The sequence below is a fragment of the Callithrix jacchus genome, chromosome 16, assembly GCF_049354715.1.
Source record: "Callithrix jacchus isolate 240 chromosome 16, calJac240_pri, whole genome shotgun sequence".
Classification (NCBI taxonomy): Eukaryota; Metazoa; Chordata; class Mammalia; order Primates; family Cebidae; genus Callithrix; species Callithrix jacchus.
In genome coordinates, this window is record NC_133517.1 from 53,337,650 (window position 1) to 53,360,017 (window position 22,368).

The following is a 22,368-nucleotide window of genomic DNA, read 5'->3' on the forward strand; positions in this document are numbered from 1 at the left end:
GGACTGGTCTTGAACTGCTGACCTCAGATGATCCGCCTGCCTTGGCCTCCCGAAGTGCTGGGATTACAGGCGTGAGCCACCACCCCAGCCCAGACTGAGTGAAACTCAATCTCAAAAAAAAAAAAAAATGAAAACTATTCTGGAAATGGTTTGTAAGGATTTGCTCCTCCAGTAGTTTCAGCAGCCTGGAAGTTAGGGCCTGGCTAGTGCAGAGGCCCCTGGGATAGAAACCCGGGAGCCGTGTCTCGTTCAGTCTGTGTTCGCTGTGTCGGATTGGCTTGTTTACTGGGAAGAGAAGATTTGAAATCACATTTAATTCAGGCTTTCATTATAACACTGGTCTATGCAGAGAGAAAATGATGTGCTGTGTCGACAATGGTTTGTGAGATCATGGACAGCTATGTTACCCTTTCTTGTTAAGTTTTTAGAATTAAACAGTACCAGGCCAGGCACAGTGGCTCATGCCTGTAATCCCAGCAGCTCGAGACGCCTAAGTAGGAGGATCACCTAAGCCCAGGAATCCAGGCTGCAGTGAGCTATGATAGACCCACTGTACTCCAGTCTGGGCGACAGAGCAAGACTCTGTTTCAAAAAAACCGGTAAGATATAATATCCTGAAAAATAATGTAGATACAGCGTCAGCACTGTTCAGTAGGGTGGAAGCTCCCACTCGGGGCCCTCACTCCTAATAGTGAGCATAGTTAGTGGTCTCATAGGCATCTTTCTGGGTCTTCTGTCCCTTTTTAAAATTAAGGATTTACATGTTAATAATTTTCTTACTATTAAATTCTTTCTGCTGGGCGCGGTGGCTCACGCCTGTAATCCTAGCACTTTGGGAGGCCAAAGTGGGCAGATCACCTGAGGTCGGGAGTTCAAGACCAGCCTGGCTAACATGGTGAAACCACATCTCTACCAAAAATGCAAAAATTAGCTGGTGTGGTGGCGCATGCTTGTAATCTCAGGTACTCGGGAGGCTGCGGCATTTGAGCCCCGGAGGCAGAGGTTGCAGTTAGCTGAGATTGCACCACTGCACTCCAGCCTGGAAGACACAGTGAGACTGTCTCAAAAATGGAAAAAAAATTTTTTTCACATAATAACGGATGCAAGGCTGGGTGTGGTGGCTCACGCCTATAATCCCAGCACTTTGGGAGGCCAAGTCAGGCGGATCACGAGGTCAGGAGATTGAGACCATCCTGGTCAACATGGTGAAACCCTGTCTCTACTAAAAAAAAATACAAAAATTAGCTGGGTGTGGTGGCGCGCACCTGTAAGCCCAGCTACTTGGGAGACTGAGGCAAGAGAATCGCTTGAACCCAGGAGGCAGAGATTGCATTGAGTTAAGATTGTGCCACTGCACTCCAGCCTGGTGACAGAGTGAGACTGTCTCAAAAAAAAAAAAAAAAAGAAAAAAGAAAACAAAACATATGCAAGTACATGGAAGGCAGCAGAGGTGTCCTGCGGGGTCTGGGTGAGGTGCCGTCTTCCCACCGCTCACCTCCTGGCCTGGAGCTCCAGGTCCTCTGCACTGCTGAGCCTGTGCTCGCCTGCCCGGGGCCCCACTCAGGTTTCTCTGACAGTGTGACTGGCTGCCCCATGCAGGGCATTTCCAAAGCACCGCAGTCTCTGTGCTTCCTCATCCAGGAGGGCCTGAGGCTGCATGGCTGGGGGAAAGGGGGTGATGGGGGGGCGGGGGTGGTCCTCAGTGTTTCCCACGGCCCCCGCCGTGGCGCCTCTGCGTCTGCCTGCATGTCCCGTGCTTTTGCTGAGGGACACTCGGGTCCTGTTGGAGCATTTTCAGTTCTCAAGTGTGATTCTCATTGCTGGGTTTAAATTATTCCAGGTCAGGAGAGTGAATTGTTGAGGTGGGGGCGCTTTCACTTCCTTAGTGGGAAGCCCTCCCATGTAACCCCTTTTCCCACCCACTCATCAGAAGCCACCCAAGCACCTCAGCCTGCTGAGGCCACTCCCTCCTGCCTCCATCCATCTGCAGCCTCGTGGCAGGGGGAGTCCTTTCCCATTGTGCAGCCCCGGGCACTGCTTCCTGTGTGAGCGTGACCACGTAAGGCCTCCCAGGGTGCCACCAAGATGGCCCTGTCATGCCCAGTTGGTGGCCTCAGGTTAGGCCTGTTTCTCTGTCCTGAAGGCAGTCCAGGGCTCCTTATGCCTGTAACTGCAACACGCCACTCATGTCACGGGTCTGTGGGGTTGGGCCTCCCTCATCTGCCACAGCCATCTGGGGGATTCTGCCTCCATTGTTCCTGCCACTCGTTGTGGGTCCCCAACCCAAGAACCCTTCCGTTGAGCGGCTTCTAGAATCAGTGCCCGTCGGTTCTGGGAATTCACACAACAGTGACATAGCAGCTTCTCCTGTGCTGCTGCTTAAGTGTCCTTTGCTCTGCAGTAGGCACACTCAGGATTCTGTGATCCTGGCCGCAGCCTCTTGTGTGGTCTTGCAGACAGTTCACGGGCCTAAGCTAATTTCTCTTCTGCTGCGTGCTCCTGTCTCTCCCCCAACTCCCTCCTGTCACTGTTTCCTCCACATTAGTTCGCAAGACATGGTCCCTGTGGCCTCTGCCTCATGCGTCTGAAAGACAACCCAGCCGCAGAGTCACATCCCGCTGGAACAGTGGCAGGAAGGGGATGGGCGTCAGGCAGTATACGTGTGTCTTGTCCTGGACACATCGGGGACACACAAAGTCAGGCCAGGCGAGGTCCTCACTCCCCAGGCCACTCAGCCCTTGGTGGATATACCTGGCCCAGTGTATGCTATGATGAAGGTGGCTGTACGACCGACATGGGCGGGGAGCTGGGGCTTTTGTCTCTGCCATCCTGGCAGCGATGTGGCTGATGGCTCACCTTCAGAGCCTCGTCCATAAATGTGATACCAAGTGTGTACCCCAGGTCAACCTAGACAGGCCAAGGGTACCTTGCTGAGCACCCCACAGTGGGAGGGCCTTGCGGTGGGGAGCTGGGTGACTGCTGGGAGTCAGCTGCTGGCAGCCCCTGTGGAGACCTGCTGAGACCTCCTGTCTGGGTGCACCAAGGGTGGGCATGCACCTGGCTGTGGTGCCCGGCCACAGGCTTCCCTCTGGTTTTCTGCCCTCATGGTCACAACCCTGCTCTCTTTATTTTAATTGAGATAGAGTCTCGCTCTGTCACCAGGCTAGAGTGTAATGGCATGATACCGGCTCACTGTAACCTCTGCCTCCCGGGTTGAAGTGATTATCCTGCCTCAGCTTCCCAAGTAGCTGGGACTACAGGCATGCACCACCATGTCTGTCTAATTTTTGTATTTTTAGTGGAGCCGGGGTTTCACCATGTTGGCCAGGATGGTCTCGATCTGTTGACCTAGTGATCCGCCTGCCTCAGCCTCCCAAAGTGCTGGGATCGCAGGCGTGAACCACCGTGCCTGTCCCAACACTGCTTTCTTTTTAAGGGCTGTGTGGAAATTAGATGGCATTTATTGAATAGGCAAAGGTGCACGTGGCATTGTGGGCACTTGAGGATGTCCAGGTGCCCCTGAGGGGCGTGCCAGGGAACGAGTCTCCCTTTCCCTTTTGGCTCCTGTCCCTGCATCCAGGCAACTACTGTTTGCAATGCTGAAGTCTCTTTCCAGGGTGTTCTAGACACATCCAAGTTTGTGTATGTGCACAGAGTTTCTGAACAGAAAGGGCAGCGTGCGCTGTCTCAGGACGGTTCTGTGAGCGAGGCCTTGGCTCTGGTGCGCAGTGCTTGGTGCCCGCAGAGTGGCTGGCGGCTCGGTCTCACCAGCTCCAGCAGTGGGCAGTTGCTCTTACGGTTCATGTGACAACAGCGTTGCGCTGTTTCTCACATGTGCACATGGTTCTTGGGACAAATTCCAACAAAATTTCTGGGTCAAAGGGCAAATGCTTTTTTTCTCTTTAAGACAGGGCCTCTGTCACTCAGGCCAGAGTGCAGTGGTGTGATCTTGGCTCACCAAAACCTGAACCTCCTGGGCCCAAGGGATTGTCCAACCTCAGCCCCTGAGTAGCTGGGACTACTGGTGCCTACCACCGTGCCTGGCTAGTTCTTTTTCTTTTCTTTTCTTTTTTTTTTTTTGTATTTTGAGATGGAGTCTCACTTTGTTTCCCAGGCCGGAGCACAGTGACACAGTCTAGGCTCACTGCAACCTCCACCTCCCGGGTTCAGGTGATTCTCCTGCCTCAGCCTCCTGAGTAGCTGGAATTACAGGCCCATGCCACCATGCCCAGCTAATGTTGTTTGTTTGTTTTTTGAGATGGAGTCTTGCTCTGTCACCCAGGCTGGAGTGCAGTGATCTTGGTGATCTCGGCTCACTGCAACCTCTGCCTCCTGGGTTCAAGCGATTCTCCTGTCTCAGCTTCCTGAGTAGCTGGGACTACAGGCACCTGTCACCATGCCCAGAGCTAATGTTTGTGTTTTTAGTAGAGATGGCCGTGCTGGTCTCAAACTCCTGACCTCAGGTGATTGCCCACCTCAGCCTCCCAAAGTGCTGGGATGACAGGGTGAGCCTCCTTGCCCAGCCTCCAGTACACTTAATTGTGAGGTGCTTCGCAGGAAGCGGTGCTGCTCTGGGCTCCTGCGGCTGCCCCTGAGCTGCCTTCCCGCCGTCGGTTCCCCTCATGCTGTTGCTCCTTCATCTTCTCCTCGTTTCATGGTGTTTTCCTTTTATTAAGGATGGGGCTCACACAGCTGGGCTTAACTGAAAAAATGAAAAATAGGAAGAATGAGCCATAGGCCAGGCACAGTGGCTGTGTAATCGCAGCACTTTGGGAGGCTGAGGCAGGTGTATCACTGGAGCCTAGAAGTTCAAAACCAGCCTGTGCCATATAGAGAGAGACCCATTTTTACTGAAAATTAAAAAAAAAGAGCTGGGCGTGGCGGTGTGCGCCTGTGGTCCCAGTCTGGGAAGCCCTTCCGTCTTTCCCCTGTGGTGGGATCGTCCGTGCACTCGGGAGCAGGGCCTGTGCCCGTCCCAGCTCCTCCCCTGACTGCTGGCATGAGGAGCTCAGGAGTGAAGGGGAAGCGGGTGCTCTGTGTCTGGGGATGAGGACAGGGACGGGGCCTGAGAAGATGGGGTGGGTGCTGTGCCGCCCCTTCCCTCCCTGGGTATCTGGGCTTGTCCGCTGTGGGGCCTGCAGCTGTTGCTAGTAGCTTGCTCGGGCCCAGTGGGTTTATTTGTGTTTGTTGTGGTTGGGGGACCGGCATTCCTTCCCCACCCTTTGCATCCCTGCTGCAGTGACTGCTCTTTCCCGGGCCACCTGCTCTGGCCCAAGCTTGCTGGGCCCGCCTCATCCCCTGGCGCCATCTTTCCCTGGCGCCTGCCCCATCCCCAGCCTCCCTGCCTTGAGCCTGGCAGTCCTGCCTTTTTTTTTTTTTTTTTTGAGACAGAGTTTTGCTGTCATTCAGGCTGGAGTGCAGTGGTGCCATCTTGGCTCACCACAACCTCTGCTTCTGTGGTTCAAGTGATTCTCCTGCCTCAGCCTCCCGAGTAGCTGGGAGTACAAGTGTGTGCCAGCACACCCAACTAATTTTTTGTATTTTTAGTAGAGGGGGTTTCTCCATGTTGGTCAGGTTGGTCTCGAACTCCTGACCCGCCTGCCTCGGCCTCCCAGAGTGCTGGGATTACAGGCATGAGCCCCCGTACCTGGCCTTTTTTTTTTTTTTTTGAGACGGAGTCTCACTCTTGTCACCAGGCTGGAGTGCAATGATCTTGGCTCACTGCAACCTCCGCCTCCTGGGTGGTTCTCCTGTCTCAGCCTCCCGAGTAGCTGGAATTACAGGCACGTACCACCACACCCAGCTGATTTTTGTATTTCTAGTAGAGACAGGGTTTCACCATGTTGGCCAGGATGGTCTTAATCTCTTGACCTCGTGATCCGCCTGCCTCTGCCTCCCAAAGTGCTGGGATTACAGGCGTGAGCCACTGCGCCCGGCCCGGCCTGCCTCTTAGTGGCATTCTGTGCCACCTAGATGACCCAAGAAGAGTTCTGTTTCCTGGCCTGGTTCCCACTCCCTGAACCCTCTTCAGCCTCTGCCCTTCTAGCTGTTGATCGTGTCTGCAAGCTGCCCCACTGGAGGGGTGCCCTGGGCTGTGTGCCCCCTGCCCTGCAGTGCTTTTGACACTGGTGCTCCCGGCTCTCCACAGACCAGGTCGGCGAGGAACCTGCCTCCTGCTGGCCTGCCCTGTGCTCCCAGCGCCCTCCCCAGCAGTGTGTGCCCTGGGCCTCGGGCTCACGGGAGCGACCCCTGGTGGCAGTGCCTTCTGTTTACTGCTGGTGTTGAGTGGATCTGTGGGCTTTCGGCCATTTTTTTCCCTTCTGTGCTCATTTAGATTCATTTTTTTCCCTAATTTTGTTTGGCTTTGTTTTTATTTGTTTATATATATATATATAAATATTTTGAGACAGAGGCTCACTCTTTTGCCTGTGCTGGAGTGCAGTGGTGCGATCTTGGCTCACTGCAACCTCCGCCTCCCAGGTATGACCAATTCTCTTGCCTCAGCCTTCCAAGTAGCTTGGATTACAGGCGTGCGGCACCACGCCCGGCTAAGTTTTTGTGTTTTTTTAGTAGAGAAAGGGTTTCACCGTTGTTGCCTGGGTTGGTCCCAAACTTCTGAGCTCAGGCAGTCCACCCACCTGGGCCTCCCGAAGTGCTGGGGGAGTGAGCCTCCGTGTCCGGCCTACTTTGTCTTTTTATTTATGTGAGTTTTTTCTTTTTATTCTTTTGTGCAAAAGTTTCTGTTTTATCAGTTTAATCTGCTTACCACAGTCAAGAATGCGAGAAACGTTGGTATCGTGACCCAAACCCGGAATCCCAGCACTTTGGGAGGCAGAGGCGGGCGGATCGCTTGAGGAGTTTGACACCAGCCTGGCCAACGTGGTGAAACCCCGTGTGAATCGCTTGAGCCTGGGAGGCGGAGGCTGCAGCGAGTCGAAATCACTCCACTGCACTCCAGCCTGGGTGACAGAGTGAGACTCCATCTTGAAAGAAAAAAAACAAACAAGAAAAGACCTAGAATTCAGTGATTTTGAGACGAGTCTGTCTGTCGCCCAGGCCGGAGTGCAATATAGTCTCATCATGGCTCACTGCAGTCTCCACCTCCTGGATTCAAGCAATTCTTCTGCCTCAGCCTCCTGCTGGGATTACAGGTGTGTGCCACCACGCCCAGCTAATTTTTTTGTATTTTTAGTAGAGATGGGCTTTTGCCGTGTTGGCCAGGCTGGTCTCGAACTCCTGACCTCAACTGATCCGCCTACCTCGGCCTCCCAAAGTGCCAGGATGACAGGTGCGAGCCACTGCGCATGGCCTTCCCAGATGACTTAAGGGAGTGCTGCCCGTGCTGAGAGTTCAGACGGTTGGGCAGGGGACCCGGTCAGGGTCTCTGCATAGCTCTGGGAATGGCAGCCACAGGGTGCGTTGCCGCAGCCCTGGGAAACCTGGCCCGGGCTGCCGTGTTGCTGTGGTTCTGGGGTCTGGGCGCTGTTGCTGTCTGGTGGAGCGTGGTCTGGAGCTGCTCTCTGTGGGGTCTGGGAAGGGGTTGCCCAGATTCTCACCCGTTGGTTAGTGGGACCCACCTCGGGCGAACTTGTCTGGGTGTGGACCACAGAGCTGGGGATGGGACCAGGGGCCAGGGCTGGTGGCGAGTTCCCCTCTTGCCTCCGCCCATGCCCGTGCTTTGGGTTCTGTTACAGACCGCCCGCTCCGAGTTTCTTGGCCCCCATGGGGGAGTCAGGCAGCTGCTCTGCGCCCCCGCCCTGGCACTTTGCAGCATCAGACATTTTATAGCATTCTGGATCTGAAGGGTCAGAGTTCAGGCTGAAAGCAGTAGGGTCAGTCACCCCTAGTACAGTGTCACGCTGAGGGGTAGGGGAGTCTCAGGCTTCTGCTACATCCCACTCCAGGAGGGGTGACACTCAGCTCACATCCCGTGCTCTGCGACTTGGGTGAGGATCTCAGGTGAGCACAGCTGGGCCTCTTCTGCATCCAAATGGTCCCTGATGGCTATGTTCATGAAGGGCACCCCCGTTCAGCTGTTCTCCCTCCCAGGGTTCAGGGCTGCACTGACACTATCTCCTGCACCGGGCAGAGCTACACAGCTCTCATGAGCTCAGCCCACAATCCCGTGCTGTCAATGTGGGCTGCCTCCCGTGGCTGGGTAAAGCAGCCGTAAGCCCACCCAGATTTGGGGCGGGGGGACAGGCTCCACCTCTTGATGTGACAAAAATTAAAGATTTGTGGCTGCGTTTTAAAATGGCCATAGTCACCCTTACCCTTGCCAAATACTCTTCCCCCAAGGCTCCTCAGAAATCGTTCCACTGCCAGGGTCTCATCTAAACCAGGCCCGGCAGACTGGAGTCTTCGGGCTCCTCTCTACCCAGCTGTGTGCAGTGGGGCACCAAGTCACAATGCTGTACTATGGTCTCTGGTCTGTGGTAGTCCTAAGGTGGCTGGGCACCTGGCCATTGGTGGTCTTGAGGCCCATGGTGGTCGTGGCCTGTGGTGGTCTTGAGGCCCATGGCGGTCGTGGCCTGTGGTGGTTGTGACCCATGGTGGTCTTGGCCAGTGGTGGTCGTGGGGGTCTTATGGTCAGGGCTGTGGTGGTCATGGAGTCTGTGGTGGTGGCACACATGGCCAGTGGCTCATGCAGGGTTGTCCTTCATCCCTGGGAATGACCCTGCCATTCTTGGGCTCCTCCGAGTTACCTTCCTTTTCCCTGAGAAAAAAACCGAAATTTTTTGGCTTGTATTTTCCCTGGGCTTTTCAGTTCCTGCTGATGTGCTTTCTTTTTTTTGAGATGGAGTTTCGCTCTTGTTACCCAGGCTGGAGTGCAATGGTGCGATCTCGGCTCACCACAACCTCCACCCCTTGGGTTCAGGCAATTCTCCTGCCCCAGCCTCCTGAATAGCTGGGATTACAGGCACGTACCACCATGCCCAGCTAATTTTTTGTATTTTTAGTAGAGACGGAGTTTCACCATGTTGACCAGGATGGTCTCGATCTCTTGACCTCGTGATCCACCCGCCTGGGCCTCCCGAAGTGCTGGGATTATAGGCGTGAGCCACCACACCCGGCCTGATGTGCTTTCTTTAAAATAAAATGTGGGTTTTCTAGGTACCGGTTTATGAGTCATTGCTGTCAGATGAGCTGTCCACACAGAGCTCTTGGATGCCAGCCCGTCTCTCTGCTGGGCACCCTGCAGCTCATGTGACCAGGGCCTTGGGGAGCCTTGCCGACGCCGAGGTGCCAGGTGTGGGATCTCTGGTGCAGCACTGGTTCTCTTGGCCCCCTTGGCGCCCTGCTGGTGACACTGGCTCTGGTCTCTGGGCTTCCCTAGTATTGTCCCTCCCCAGAAGAACCCTCCTGTCGGCAGCCCTGACGAAGACCCCATAGCGAAGGTAGCCTCGAGGGCAGAGTTTCCTTCCCACCGACCCAGGCCCTGGCTCTCTCTTCTCTTCCAGGAGGTGAGGGCAAAGCCTTTGTCACAGGCCTGGTTGGTGGCAGTGGGGCGCGGCCTGGCGGGCCTGATGTTGGGCAGGGAGGCTCTGCTGTAGACACAGTAGGGGCCATGTGCTTGGACGCCGTTTCTGGCTGGCTGAGCCCGCCCTGGGTTTCTACCTTTGGTCCTCATGGTGGCATTCTAGCCCTGGGGCTGGGTAGAGGCCACACAGGGTTCAGGGACTGCAGCTGCCTTCCCTGAGCTCCAGTGGCACTGCCATGTCCTGACACCGTGTCCTCGCGCTTCCCCTCAGCGGCTTCCTGCCATTGGTCCTTCAGCCCCACCTGCCGCTGCCCAGTGGCACTCGCCTGCCCTCTCTCGACATTTCCTTCATCTTCACATGACTCTTGGGCTCCGTCAGGCTCGGCCCCTCCTCAGGGATCCCTGCCTGTGGACCCTTCCCTCATGTCACGCCACTGGCGGCGGAGGTCCTCAGTCAGGGTGTGCCGGGGCTCCTGCAGGTGGTGCTGGGGTCCTGGAGGATCTGGGCAGACTCCAGCCATGGTCATCACGGGAGGGGTCCTGTCCCCAGGAGTCCAGAGTGTGGCGTGGGTCTGTGTTCTGTTGTCCGTATCGTTAGAGGTTTTTTTTCTTTGAGATGGAAACTTACTCTGTCACCCAGGCTGGAAGTGCAGTGGCACAATCTCGGCTCACTGCAACCTCTGCCTCCCGGGTTCAAGTGATTCTCCTGCTTCAGCCTACCGAGTAGCTGGGATTACAGGTGCCCACCACCATACCTGTCTAATTTTTTTTGTATTTTTAGTAGAGACGGGGTTTCACCTTGTTAGCCAGGATGGTCTCAATCTCCTGACTCTGACCTGCCTGCCTTGGTTTCCCCGAAGTGTTGGGATTACAGGCTTGAGCACTGTGCCTAGCCTCTTTAGGGCGTTAGTGGCCTTTTCTTCTGATTTTAAAATTTAATTTTTACTTTTGAGACAAAGTTTTGCTCTTGTTGCCCAGGCTGGAGTGCAGTGGCTCCATCTCAGCTCACTGCAACCTCTGCCGCCCGGGTTCAAACAATTCTCCTGCCTCAGCCTCCTGAGTGGCTAGGATTACAGGCGCCTGCTACCACGCCCAGCTAATTTTGTATTTTTAGTAGAGGCGGGGTTTCTCCATGTTGGTCAGGTTGGTCTCAAACTCCCGACCTCAGGTGATCCACCCGTCTTGGCCTCCCGCAGAGTGGGGATTACAGCTGTGAGCCACTGCTTGGCAAAAACCAAACCGAAACAAACAAACAAAAAATATATATCCAATGCCCCACAGCATCTGTCTTCAGAAGCTGAAGGGGCCTTCTAGGTCAGGCAGTTCCCAGCAGAGGACGCCCCTGCCCGCACCGCCCCTGCCTGCACCTCTGGGCCCAGCTGGGTGCTGCCGCCCCCTGGTGGACTCAGTGTGCCCTGCAGCTATCCCATGGGGATGCTGTGCCCCTGGGAACCCAGCACCTCTGAAGGGTAACTCTGTCCCTTGCCCAGGGCCTGCCTGTGCTGTGGTCTGTCCATGTCTAGCACAGGGGCCACGGGGCACAGAGCTCTGGGTACAAATCTGTCGTCAACTGCCAGGACCCTGGGACTGGCCCACGAGCAGCACTGAGGCTGAGACTCCGAGGGTGCTTCAGCCCGGTCCCCTGTGGAGATCCGTGTAGCAGAGGCTGGGTGGGGGTGGCTGACCACAGCTGGGCGTGGAACTGCCCTCGTGCAGGTCTGGGGCTTGGGGCCAGGGTTGGCGTGTCTGCTGTAGCTGTGGGGGCTTGTGTGCCCTGGGCAGGGGCAAGAGGTCAGTGTCACTGGGTGCCCCAGGCCACTGTCAGCAGTGGTGGGAGATGTGGAAACTGAATCCTTCCTTGTTCCTGGCCTGGAAAAAAACTTAGTCTCCCATCTCTCTTTGTATTGAAGGGAAAAACAGGCAGAGGAGGAGCTTGGCTCCACAGGCCTTTGGCTCCTGCCTGGGCAGGAGGGAAGAGGGGCTCGGGCGGGGGTGGGGCACGCCCGCCCTCACTCTGGGGTTCCTGCGCCCGAGCACTTTACTGCCCCCAAGGGTGAGAGGTGCGCCTGTTTTCCCCATCAGTCCTGGTTCCGCCAGTAAACCCGATCTGGTTGGAGCCATCCTCACCTCCCCAGTCGAGGGCAGAATCTGTTTTCCAGGTTGGGATGTGAATTCTCAGTGGCGCCCACTCTGTGACCTGGTGGGATGGGGTTGGCCTGGGCTGTGGACACGGGGAGTGGGAGAATGCTGGGGGCTGCAGGCATTCTGAGTGTTTGGGCCCTCTGCTGGCTGGACCGGGCTGGATGTGGCTCCCGGGACAATGTGTGCCCTGACCCCTTCAAGAGCATTGTACCTGGTGATGCTGCTGTGATGCCTGCGTCTGCTCCTGCCCCCACCATGTTGCCCCTGGTCCCAGGCAGGTCCCTTTGGGAGGGATCCTGCAGCTTTGATATGGATGGGTATATGGGGTGGTGGGTGGGGGGTGGGGGGTGGTCTTAGTTCTCAGCTGGGGACTTTGCTCTTGACTGCCCCAGTGGCCCTGTATCCAGCCTGACACCAGTGTCGGCCCAGGGACAGAGGTCTGGGGAGGCTGCAGCCCAGCCTTGCAGAGGACAGGGCTGTGGGCAGGACCTGTGGTGCCAGGTGCCAGCCACAGCCCCCAGAGGCTCCCTTTGAGCTGGATGTTCTTGGCCTTGTGCTGTGGCCTGGGCCAGACTGGAGCTGCTCAGAGACTTGGGGGTGATGGGGTGCTTGGGTCTGGGGTCTCCCCAAGGTCAAAGGATACCTTCTATTCCCTGAGGTAACCACTCTCCCCCTCTCTCTGCAGGCTGACACCGATCGCCCCAGGATGGAGATGGCTAATGTCCAGACTGCAGATGAGTATGCCGAGGACAGCTCTGATGAGGAGGTGGGCTGGGGCTTCTTTCCCACTGGCACGGTGGGGCAGCTTCCATTATAGTCCAGCAGGTGTGGGGCCTCGGGGCCAGGGTTGCCCTGGGGGTGCTGGGGCCTGCCCGCAGGTGGGCCGCATTGGCAGGGGCAGAGGCGTCTTGGCGGCAGTGAGACTGCCGAGGCCTGAGTGGGCGTCCTGGCTCGGGGTCCTGCTCCCTATCTGGAAGAGCAATTTTGGGGTCTGGGACACATGCCTCCAGTGTTTGTGGTCACCATCACCTGCGAAAGGGAAGGAGCTGGGTATGGCTCCATGCCCCATGTCGGTCCTGGCCTGTGGACAGGCCCCGGGGCTCCTGTGGCATCTGCAGCATGGCTGTGGGCTCCCTGGGGGCAGCATGCATGGTCTGGGTCGGGCGATGGGCATCGGTGGCACCCCGGTCGTGCCTGCTGTGGGGTGGGCCACAGGTTGGCCTCTGGCAGGACAGGGCTGGGCCACCTCCCAGTGTTCTGGGCAGCAGCGGCTCTTCCCTTCCCCTGGAGTTCCCCCCACCCCCCATGGTGACTGACATGGGCTGGGGCTATTGCCTTCGGGCCTCTGAGTCCCGGGAGCATCTCTCAGGAGGGGCAGGAGGCTGGCTGTTTCTTGTTAGGAGTTTGCTGCTGGGCTGGCTGCACTGGCGTGGAGAGGCTGGGACGGGCTGTGTCCAGGAGCAGATTTGGCTTCGTGGGGGCCGCCCTCATTTGGGAGGGGCTGGATGCTCTGAGGAGCTCTGGGCTCAGAGGCACTGCCTGCCTGTACCCTCCTCAGTGTGGCCTGACCCCAGACAGGGCTGTGGTCCCAGTGGAGCTCCTGGGTGTGAGGTGGAGCCCCATTCGGGCCCTGGGGGGCTGCAGGGGAAGGAGGCTTTGGCGTAGGGTCTTCCCGAAGGAGCTCTTCCCGCCTGCCTGTCAGGGGCTGTCCCCGGGGACCTTGGGGAGACACGCGTTCCCCCCCCCAGGTTCCTCCCCCATCCTTCGGCTCTCTTGGCTGCAGGAGTCTTGGCTGCCCGCCCGATCCGGTCTCTGCTGCGCATTCAGAGAACAGAGACAAAACAAAATAAATTGGTTTCCTGGCCGGAGCAGCGGGCTCACTCAGAGAGGGGGGGCCGCGCCGTGCGCTCCCTGCCTGTCTCCCCTCCCCCTCCCAGGGGCTCTGGCTGTCGGCAGCCACATCCTGTCGGCTACTTTTTTATATTTGGTATTTGGAGAAATCGATGATGATTGTAAATGGAGTGCAGAGGCCGGGGGAGGGGCCTCAGCAGGGCCTGCGGCCCCTGCTGCCCGGGGGTGCCTTGCCGGGGCCTGTGCTGTGCCACTGCTGCCTGCCGGGTGGGCAGCCCCCTGTCGTGCCGGGAGGAAGCTGGCCAGGGCTGTGGGGGCTGCTTCCTCCCGTGATGACTATCCCATATGCTGGTCTGAGTGACAGCAAGGGAGCCAGGATGCCAGCGGCTCGAGGGGGCGGCAGAGCTCAGCTTTCAGGAGCTGGCCAGGCCAGTACAGATGCCTCCCTTCCAGAGAAGTCCGAATCTGCCTGGGCCTCCATTCCCTTGGAGCAGAGTGGGGTGGCCCTAGGGGAGTGACGTGGGGCCACGGTGGGCAGGGAGGAGGCTTGGGAGGTAGGAGATGCTGACCCTGCGTGCTCTGATGAGACAGTGGAGTGGAGAGCAGGGCCTGTTGGGCAGCCCCGTGTCCTTGAAGGTGGCTCTGGTCTTCCTTGGCACTGAGCAGAGGTGGCTGGGAGAGGTCCCTGGACCGACCTCACTGTCAGGGCCCTCCAGGGCTGGCAGCAGGGCAGGGAGGGTGCTGCTGGGGTATGGATCCTGCGAGTGGCCATCTCGGCTGAGGATTAAGGGTGGCGGTGGCTGTGTTGCTGAGAAGGCCAGGCTGAGCTCCTGCTGGTGGGAGTTCCTCCTCGCCACCCCCTGCCCACTTGCCTCGACTTCTTGGCCACTTCCCTGCCCTTCCTGGGTCTGGACCCAGGCCTGGACTGGGATGACACTGGAGCTTCTGGGTCTGTCACTGTGTCAGGGACCCACTGCCAGACGCTGACTTTGGAAGACCTGAGCAGCCCCTCATGGCTCCTTGTTCCCTTCCCCCAGATGTGCAGGCAGCAGCCAGCAGGCAGAGGGAGGCGGGCGGAGCCCCAGGAGGAGGCGCTGGGCCTGGCTGGGGTCCTGCCGCCGGCAGTGGGGGGTCCCCAGGAGCCGGCTGAGCCTCAAGCTGCCCCGCCCCCGCATGGCCACCTCACCCCTCTCCCACCGCGCCTGGAGCTTCACAGACGTGATCTCATCCAGCTGCGGGGACCCCCGGGGAGGTGGGCCGGGGCGGAGGGGCGGGGCGAGGGGGCTGCTCAGCCTTTGCAGAAGCAGCCACTCTGATTTGATTTGAGCGTGTGGGAGAAACTGAGGCTGGGCAGCTGTCAGGTGGAGGATGCAGCCACCCACCCTCCCCTGCCTGCCCAGCAGCCTGCGGCAGTGTTTGTCGGGAAAGTGCTGCAGGCCAGGGGTCAGGGTGGCTGTGAACTCTGGCCGGAGGAGCTGCCCTCTGCTATCCCTTTCCTGTGCCCCGGGGTACTGGGCTGGGGCCATCCCTTGCAAGGCCCCCTGGGGCTCTGAAGGCTGGGGTTGGGGTGTAGCCCTGGTGGCTCCCCGGTGCCCCTGCCCCTGCCTGGGCTGAGTCGGGTTCCCGCAGGGATGCAGCCTGGCCTGCCTGCATCCAGAGCCCTGGTCCCCTCTGCTCTCGCGCCAAGCGCCGTTAATGGCCTCTCCTAGCTACTGAACCGGCAGCTGCCTTCAGCGCTGGCGGCCTCCCACTCCTCTGGGCCGCCCCCGCCCCTTCTTCCTGGCCCTGCGCGCACTCAGGCTTGCGTCGCTGCTGGCAGCGCGGCCTCAGCTCAGGTTTCCCGGCAAGCAAACGGGCCCTCCTCACGCTGCTTGTGGAGGGCGCCCGGGCCTGCAGACCGCCCTGATCTCCCTGGCGGCCATCCACCCCTGAGGCCGCCTGTATGCCTCCCTCGGAGGGGGCTGCTGGCTGGGCTGGGGCTGGCCCTCGGGTCTGGTCCCTTCCCACTGAGGAGGGGCACGGATGCACCCTGCTGGCCTGGCTGTGGGTGGGTGTGTGTGGCATGACTGCTGCTGCCCCTTGGCCAGAGAGGTCCTCCTAGCCTGGCCTGCTGCACTCTTTTCCTGTTTGGGAGAGTCCCCTGGGCTCAGTGAGGAGGGGTGGGGGAAGCCAGGGCCCTCATGGGGGCACCTTGGGCTCTCTCTCAGATGAAGCCAGGCCGGGCAGTGGCTGACAGGTGGGCGTGGCCTCCTGCTTGTGTGCTGCAAGGGTGGTGGAGGCCCGGGCCTGCTGTGCCACTCGGGGCCAGGCTCCTTGGCAGCAGAAACCCGGGTAGGGGGGTGGGCATGCTCCACAGGGCTCTTGAGCAGAAGCTTTGCCCTGGGGCTGGCAGAGCGGCCCGTGAAGCTGAGCTGGGGAAGCTGTTGGAGTGCAAGGCCTGTCGGGCGGTTGGTGAGGGCTGCTGGGTGGGTGCTGGCAGCTGCAGGCTCTGGGCCTTCTGGGGAGGCCGGCTGCAGAGGGCTGGGTCTGGGCGTGTGTCCCAAGGCCAGGGTGGTTCCGCTGGGGATGGGAGTCACAGGTGCGTGTGTGTGGGGAGCTTGGGACTGAGGGGAAAGTTTCCATGTTGAGATGCTGGAGGTGTGTGGAGTTGGGGGCTGGTCGGGTGTAGGGTTCTGGAGCCCTGTCCCCACCCTACCTAGAAGCTGCACTGAAGGGGCTCAGAGCAGGCTGAGAAGGGGTGGGCACTAGGTGTGGGGTGCCGTGCCCCAAGCCTGTGCCCCACTCCCAGCATCCTGCAGGAGTTTCTGAGAGGCCCTGCTTATGAGCCGCCAGGCATTGGGGTACTCTGCAGGGGTCAGACAGCCATTGTCCCTGGGCCAGCCCCACCAGAGACTGAGGCAGGCCAGGGTCTATAGGAACCTCTGGGCCAGTAGTGCCCTCTCTCCAGCCTGCAGACCCCAAGGGGCTGATGTGCTGCCCTCCCAGCTGTGGAGGTGCAGGGAGGAGGCTGAGCTCTGGGCGCATAGCCTCTGGAAGGGCAGACGCATAGACATGAGCAGAGCTGGAGGTGAGGGTGTCTGGGCTGGTGGCTCCTCCTGTCTGGGCCCCCACCTTGGGCTGGGGTCTGCTCAACTGGTTTGGACTTTGGGGAGGAGGCCAAACAGGACCTGGCTTTCTTTCTCCCCTCTGGCCCGGGCTCCAGGGCCCAGCAACCCACTGGATCCTTCAGTCGGGTGAGATGCAGCAGGTGAGCCTCCTGCCCTGGCCTTGCCCTGAATACTTTGACAGATAAAGCCCTGAGGAAGAGGAGGAGAAGGAGGTGGAGGTGGAGGAGGAGGAGGCCTCACGTCGGACAGGAAGGCTGTGTGGCGCTCCGAGACAGGCGGGTGTTGCGTGCAGGGGAGCGGCGAGAACGCTGAACACTACCCGCATTGTAATCGGAGAGGGGCTGGGGAAGAGAGAGACGGAGCGAGGGCGGCTGACCCCACGCTCCCCGGGGACAGGTGGGAGAGGCGGAACGAGGAGAGAGTGAAGGATTCCAGAGGTGGGCCGGCTTCCTCTCTCGCAGACAGACACGGGAGGAGGCGGGCAGCGGGCCAGCCCCATACCTGCAGTTCCAATCTGTGGTCCTGACAGCTGCAGCCACTTTGGGGAGGGGGAAGGAAGGGGGCTCCTTGAGAGCGGAAAAATCCCAGCCGACACATCAGCCAGTTGTGGCCTGTGTCCGGTGCAGTCTGGGCTGGGGGCCTGTCCTTGGGGCTGGGCAGCCCCCAGGAGAGCACTGACGCTGGGTCTGTGTGTGCCCCCGGCTGGCCCGGGTCTCGTGCGGGGCCTGACCCAGAGGGGTCACATGTGTTTCCTGGCGCCCGCAGGTGCTGTGCAGGGCGGGGCGGCTGGTGGTGGGCGCAGGCAGCCGGTGATGAATCATGTGTGCCGCCAGCAGCTCGTTCCCCAGGCCGGGGACAGGAGCTGACAGCTGAGGCCCAGCAGAGCATTTCCAGCCTAGCTCGGCTCACAGGGGCGGCTGCTGGCCCAGGGTACAGGCTGGGCCCCCTTCCGTCCCAGCTGCCTCTGTGGGGCACAGGCAGAGGGAGCCCTGGGTCTCTGTGGAGGTGAGGCCAGCACACCGGGAAGGGAGCCAGGGGCTGTGGTGGGCAGGGAGCACCTGCCACTCCTCTGCCCGGCGGCCGAGAGGGGATTCTGGTGGGCTGCCACAGGCCTGGGGTCAGCCCACGCCACCCCCGGTCTGGTTTGAATTTCTGGAGCAGTAGAGGGTGACGGAGTGTTCCTCCCCCACCCCTCCCCTCTTGCTGGCTGGCGGGCCAGGCCCTCGGCTGCTGCTACCGGTGCAGCTCAGGGAGCGGCTGGGCTGGCTGCCCAGGCCTGAGGCTGGCCAAGCTGCAGCCACGGTCGGAGTCAGGCCTGCAGCAGAGGGCTTGGCTGTGAGTGCTGCACCCCAACCAGTGGGGGCCCTGGGGATCCTTTCAGCTCCGAGTCCTCTGGGTCAATGCCCTTTCTTCTGGCCTCATTAGACACCCCAAATTCTGGCCCCAATACTGGGGACTCTGACCTCCCTTTCCCTTGCAGTCCCTCTTGACCTTGCCCAGACCCCCCAGCTCAGCCGGTACCTTCCCACCTGCTCCAGTCTGCCCTCCGGTGTTCCCGCTCTGAGCTCAAGGCTGGCATCCCCTCCGGCACTGGGCTCTGGCCATGGGGTGCCCATTGGTGCCGGCCACCAAGGTCCTGCACCTGCCTGCTCAGGCCAGCAGCCTCTGGTGTCCCTGCCCTGGGGGACTCAGTATCTTCCAAGTGCCCGCTCCTCAGATTTGTCCCTGACACTGACTGGCCATTGAAGTGGGGGTTCATGTGGAGGTTTGCAACCCCCAGCAGGCCCAGATCTGGAAATGGGGGGCCTGGAGGTGAAGGGCAGGTGGGCCACAGACCCTCCCTACGGAACTACACCCAGTGCCCATGGAGGAAGGGCCGGCGTAGGGGCCTTGGGCCTTCGGGTGCTGTGTAGAGTGCCTGGCCTGGCCTTGTTCCTGGGTCCACCCAATCCACTTCTCACTGGCGCCTTAGCACTTGGGAGGGTGGTGGGTGGGGTTGTGAGGAGAGCACCCAAGAAGGGGAGGGAGGGGGTGCCTCAGCCCCTAGCTGCACCCCCATGTCCCCCGGGGCCTGGCTTCCCGGCGGGCGGGGGCTTCGGCAATGACTGAGCTTGTCCTCTCCTCCCCTCCCTCTGGCCAGCTGTAGGCTCCTGCAGGATTAGGGAAAGGAAATTTGGGGTTGGGTTTCTCTCTGAACGAAACCTGCCGTTGTGACTTTTTATCCTGTTATATTTCTATCAGATTGGACACAGCCCCCCTCTAGCCCTTAATGGCTCTGGCTTTGAGAATTTCCTCCAAAATTACACCACTGCTTCCTGCTCCGTGGTTCCCTGGAGCCTGTCTTTGCAGAGGAGGGGCAGTCCTGGCCCAGCCCTGCACCGATGCCCACGTGGGCCACAGCACCTGGTCTTCCCTCCAGGGGCGCATCCGTGCCTGTGCTGAGGAGGGAACTGGGGCTGGCCGCTGCCCCAACGCCCGCATCTGGCACTGTCAGCCGTTGTCCACCCAGCCGGAAGTCAGGTTGTGGCCCGGCAGGGTTGGGGGGGCACTGCCCGCCTTTCTTCTCTTTATGCCCGCTGAGCTCACACCACTAAATGGTAATTGTCACCTGCAGGGTTTTAATGACTGGCCAGCTGTGTGTAGACCGCTGTGGGGGCTAAACCCACCTCCTGTGGTGGGCGGGGTCTTCAGGGAGCCGGCTGGGTGGTGCCCGGTGGTGAGAGGAGGGTGGCCAGGGGGTCCTCCTTCCCATGTGGGCAGTGCTTCCAGGGTCCAAGTGGCCCTGGTGCAGACGGAGAAGACGTCCGTCCCTCCAGTCCAGGCTCGTGGAGGCAGGGCACCCGCCCCCTCTGCTGGGCAGCACAGCTTGCTCCAATCCTTGTGGCCACTCCTTGGCACTCCGAGGAGGCCAGATGTGGCACCCTCCTCACTCTCCTGTCCCCTGGGTGCCTGGCAGGCCCCAGAGTGGGGCACCCCTGCCCGGCTGCTGCCCCCGTCCCTGTCCTGTGGCAGGGGCCCTGTCCTCCCTCATTCTTCCACCTTCTGCCACACAGCTCCTCCCCCACCCTCTCCCCTGGCAGGGCTCCCTCGTTCCCCACCCCACAGCTTTCCGATAGAGGCCTCCGTGGGTGAGCTAAGCTTGTCCTCACCGCCTCAGCCCAGGGAGGGATGGCCCTGAACCCTGGAAAGTGAGGGCTTCCCAGGGAGCTGCGGATGCTTGGCCCAAGGAGGATGGGACCACCAGGGGTGGGAATGGAGGCTCGGGCTGGGGGTGCATTCTGAAACTTTCAAGAGGACAGTTGGTCTCCATATTTGGAAGATACTGTTTTGTTTTTAATTATACAAAAATTTTCAGACTTTATATTATCATATCAAAAACACAAGATGCCCACACACAGTGGCCAGAAGAAAACCCAGGCCCGAAGCCAGCGCAGAAAGTTCCAGTGGGCCTGGGCAGGTGCTGGGGCCAGCACAGAGTCCCACTGCCGGTGCCTGTCTGTACGTCCGTCTGTCCTTCGGCCCTGCTCGCAGCCAGGGCCGGGTTGGCCTTGGGGACGTGCTCATGGCGGACCTTGCCCAGCTCAGGTCCAAGGTGGGGCTGTCTGTGGTCACCCAGGGCGTCCACCTCCCCCAGTAGCGTCTGCCTCCTGGCTGCTGCCGACCACCTCCTAACTTCGAATCGCTGTCTTTCTGTCGCGGTCCTTGCTCTGCAGAGGGGAGGGAGGGGTGTCAGGGCCCGGCACAGCCCAGTGCCAGTCTGCGCCGCTCTGGCCTCCCTGCTGGGTGCAGTCTCAGGTGGCCAGCGCTGAGGCACCTCCTCCCCAGCTCTCCCCAGCTTCCCCCAAGCGTTTTGGGGAGGGGAGCACACTGCTGCACAGCCGAAATTGTAAAATTAAATTTCCCAGATGTTCAGGCCCCAGGAGCTCGCGCGTGCTGTCTGGAGAGGAAATGGGGATTGGGAAAAGCCGTGCCGTATTTTCTCCCTGCTCACCCTGCTTTTCCGGTGCCACCAAGCACAGCAGGAGCTGTAAATCACAGCTGGCCAGCGTCTCCTGCAGGAGCCCTCACCTCCCCGGCCCCCACATCTCCTGCCAGCCTCTGCCTTCATGTCCCATGGTCCATGTCTCCGGCAGCTCTACAGGGCCTGGCGTCTTGCTGTGCAGCCTGGGCAGGGGGTGGACAGCAGGTGCCCAAGATGGCCTAGGCTGGTGGTGGGCCGCAGGGGCTGTGAAGATCCCAGGGTCCCAACTCTCTTGCTGCCCCTTGCCAGAGGCAGGGTGGGCTTGAAGCAGCATCTTACTTATGAACTCCGCTGTTTTCACTCCACCTTTAAACTTGCTGAATAGGGCAGCTTGCAGCGGCCTGGTCCAGCTCCCCAGCCTCCCCGCACTGGGTAGGGCCCCCTCTGGCCTTCCCTAGCTCTCGCCCCTCTTGCAGCTCCCTGGGAGGGACTCTGCACTCCACTGGGAGCCAGGTGTCCTAGGGACTCCTGGAGAGGAGCCCAAGGAGAAGGCCCAGCCCCCGGCAGGCCTGTGTTACAGGTGTGCCTGCCTGTGCCCTGTTGGGGAGCCCTGCCTGCGTGGCCTCCCCTCCTCTGCCTGGCAGGTGTGGGCTGACGGGTGCATTGGAGGCCCCCTCGGTGCCCTACGGCCCGTGCTCACCAACTTTCTCTGGTTGCTGAGGCAGAAGGTGCAGATCTGTTTTGGCTGGGCGTTCTCGCCGTCTCGGGCAGGAGGTGGTGGTGGCGGTGGCGGTGGGCTGCCCGCGCGCGCTGCGTGGAAGAAGGCTGGACCCGAGTGGCACGGCTGTCCGTCTCCGCAGGCCTCGCCCGCCAGCAGCACGTTGCCCAGGTGCGAGATGTAGCTGGAGGCCAGGCGCAGTGTCTCGATCTTTGAGAGCTTGCGGTCGGCGGGCTCAGTGGGGATCAGCGTGCGCAGCGCCGTGAAGGCCGTGTTCACGCTGTTGGTGCGGTCCCGCTCGCGCGCGTTCGCCGTATGCCGCTGCCGGGGCTCACGGCCTGGCCGGCCCCCCGGCCCCCCGCCCCCGGCTCGCCGGCCCCCAGACCTCCGCCGGGCGCCCTGGAGGCCGCAGCGCGCCGCGTGCACGCGACAGGGTTTCTCGTCGGAGCCCGAGCTCTCGCTGCCGCGGTCCTCATCCTCCGACAGCGGGCTCACCTCGGGGTACAGGTAGCGGCCCGGCGGCGCCGGGCGCAGCGTGGCGAAGGACATGGGGCCAGCGGGGGCGCGGCGTCAGCTCCGTCGCACGCTGCTCATGCCGCCTCCTGCGGCCGCCGCGGGCCTCGCGGGCCACCCGGGGCCGAGGCAAGGCGCGGGGTCTCGGGTGCGCCCCGCGGTGGCAGCTGCCGGGCGCCGCGCGCACATGTGCGTCCCGGGCTGGAGCGGGGCCCTGAGCCGCGCCTTTATAGCGGCGGCCCGGCCCCGCCCCCGTGCACGCCCCGCCCCTCCTGGCCCGGAGGCTCCTTGAGCTGCCCGTCGAGTCCCTGGGCCTTCTGTGGCCACACTTGTGGGGGCGGGGTGCGGGTCTTTGGAGCATCATTCTGTCTCTGGGGATGCGGAGGAAGTGGGAGGCCTGTAGGCCATAGTTGCTCAGGGCCCCAAGACTGCAGTGTCTCCCCTCGCCAGGAGACGGGAAGGAGGTCAGCTGGACCCACCACCCCACTTTCTCCCGTGGCACAACCGTGTTAACCCAGCCGCCCTGGCCCGGTTGCCTGACCGCACCCTGTCTGTCTGACTCCATGTGCGCCAGGTCCTGTCTGTGCCAGGCTGT

General features: G+C 60.4%; 2 protein-coding genes across 8 annotated transcripts in view; one reads left to right on the forward strand and one right to left on the reverse strand.

Moving 5' to 3' along the window:
- Positions 1-22,368, forward strand: part of BOP1 (BOP1 ribosomal biogenesis factor) — a 29,824-nt gene that overhangs the window by 3,541 nt on the left and 3,915 nt on the right. Inside the window, exons 1-2 of one of the 5 annotated variants that reach the window (XM_035276734.3) lie at positions 15,766-15,939; positions 16,677-16,721. In XM_035276734.3, coding sequence (XP_035132625.1) covers positions 15,820-15,939; positions 16,677-16,721 — 165 coding nt within the window. In that variant the 5' untranslated portion in view covers positions 15,766-15,819. Of the gene's footprint in view, positions 1-12,308; positions 12,390-15,765; positions 15,940-16,676; positions 16,722-22,368 lie in introns of those variants that run through there. The other 4 variants (XM_035276738.3, XM_035276736.3, XM_035276733.2 and 1 more) reach the window with 4 other exon arrangements.
- SCX (scleraxis bHLH transcription factor) lies at positions 19,887-21,976 on the reverse strand. Of its 3 annotated transcripts, XR_013527975.1 has the most exons (3): positions 21,243-21,976; positions 20,573-20,745; positions 20,151-20,288 (listed from the first exon to the last, which is right to left on the reverse strand). XR_013527975.1 is itself a non-coding variant. In XM_008983012.5 (2 exons), the coding sequence occupies exons 1-2, from the start codon at positions 21,807-21,809 to the stop codon at positions 20,250-20,252; spliced, it is 606 nt and encodes a 201-aa protein (XP_008981260.1). In that variant the 5' UTR covers positions 21,810-21,976; the 3' UTR covers positions 19,887-20,249. The 3 variants fall into 3 exon arrangements, 2 of the variants coding, with proteins under 2 accessions (XP_008981260.1, XP_035132635.1); XM_008983012.5 differs by lacking the exon at positions 20,573-20,745 and having other exon boundaries at positions 19,887-20,288; XM_035276744.3 differs by lacking the exon at positions 20,151-20,288 and having other exon boundaries at positions 20,538-20,745.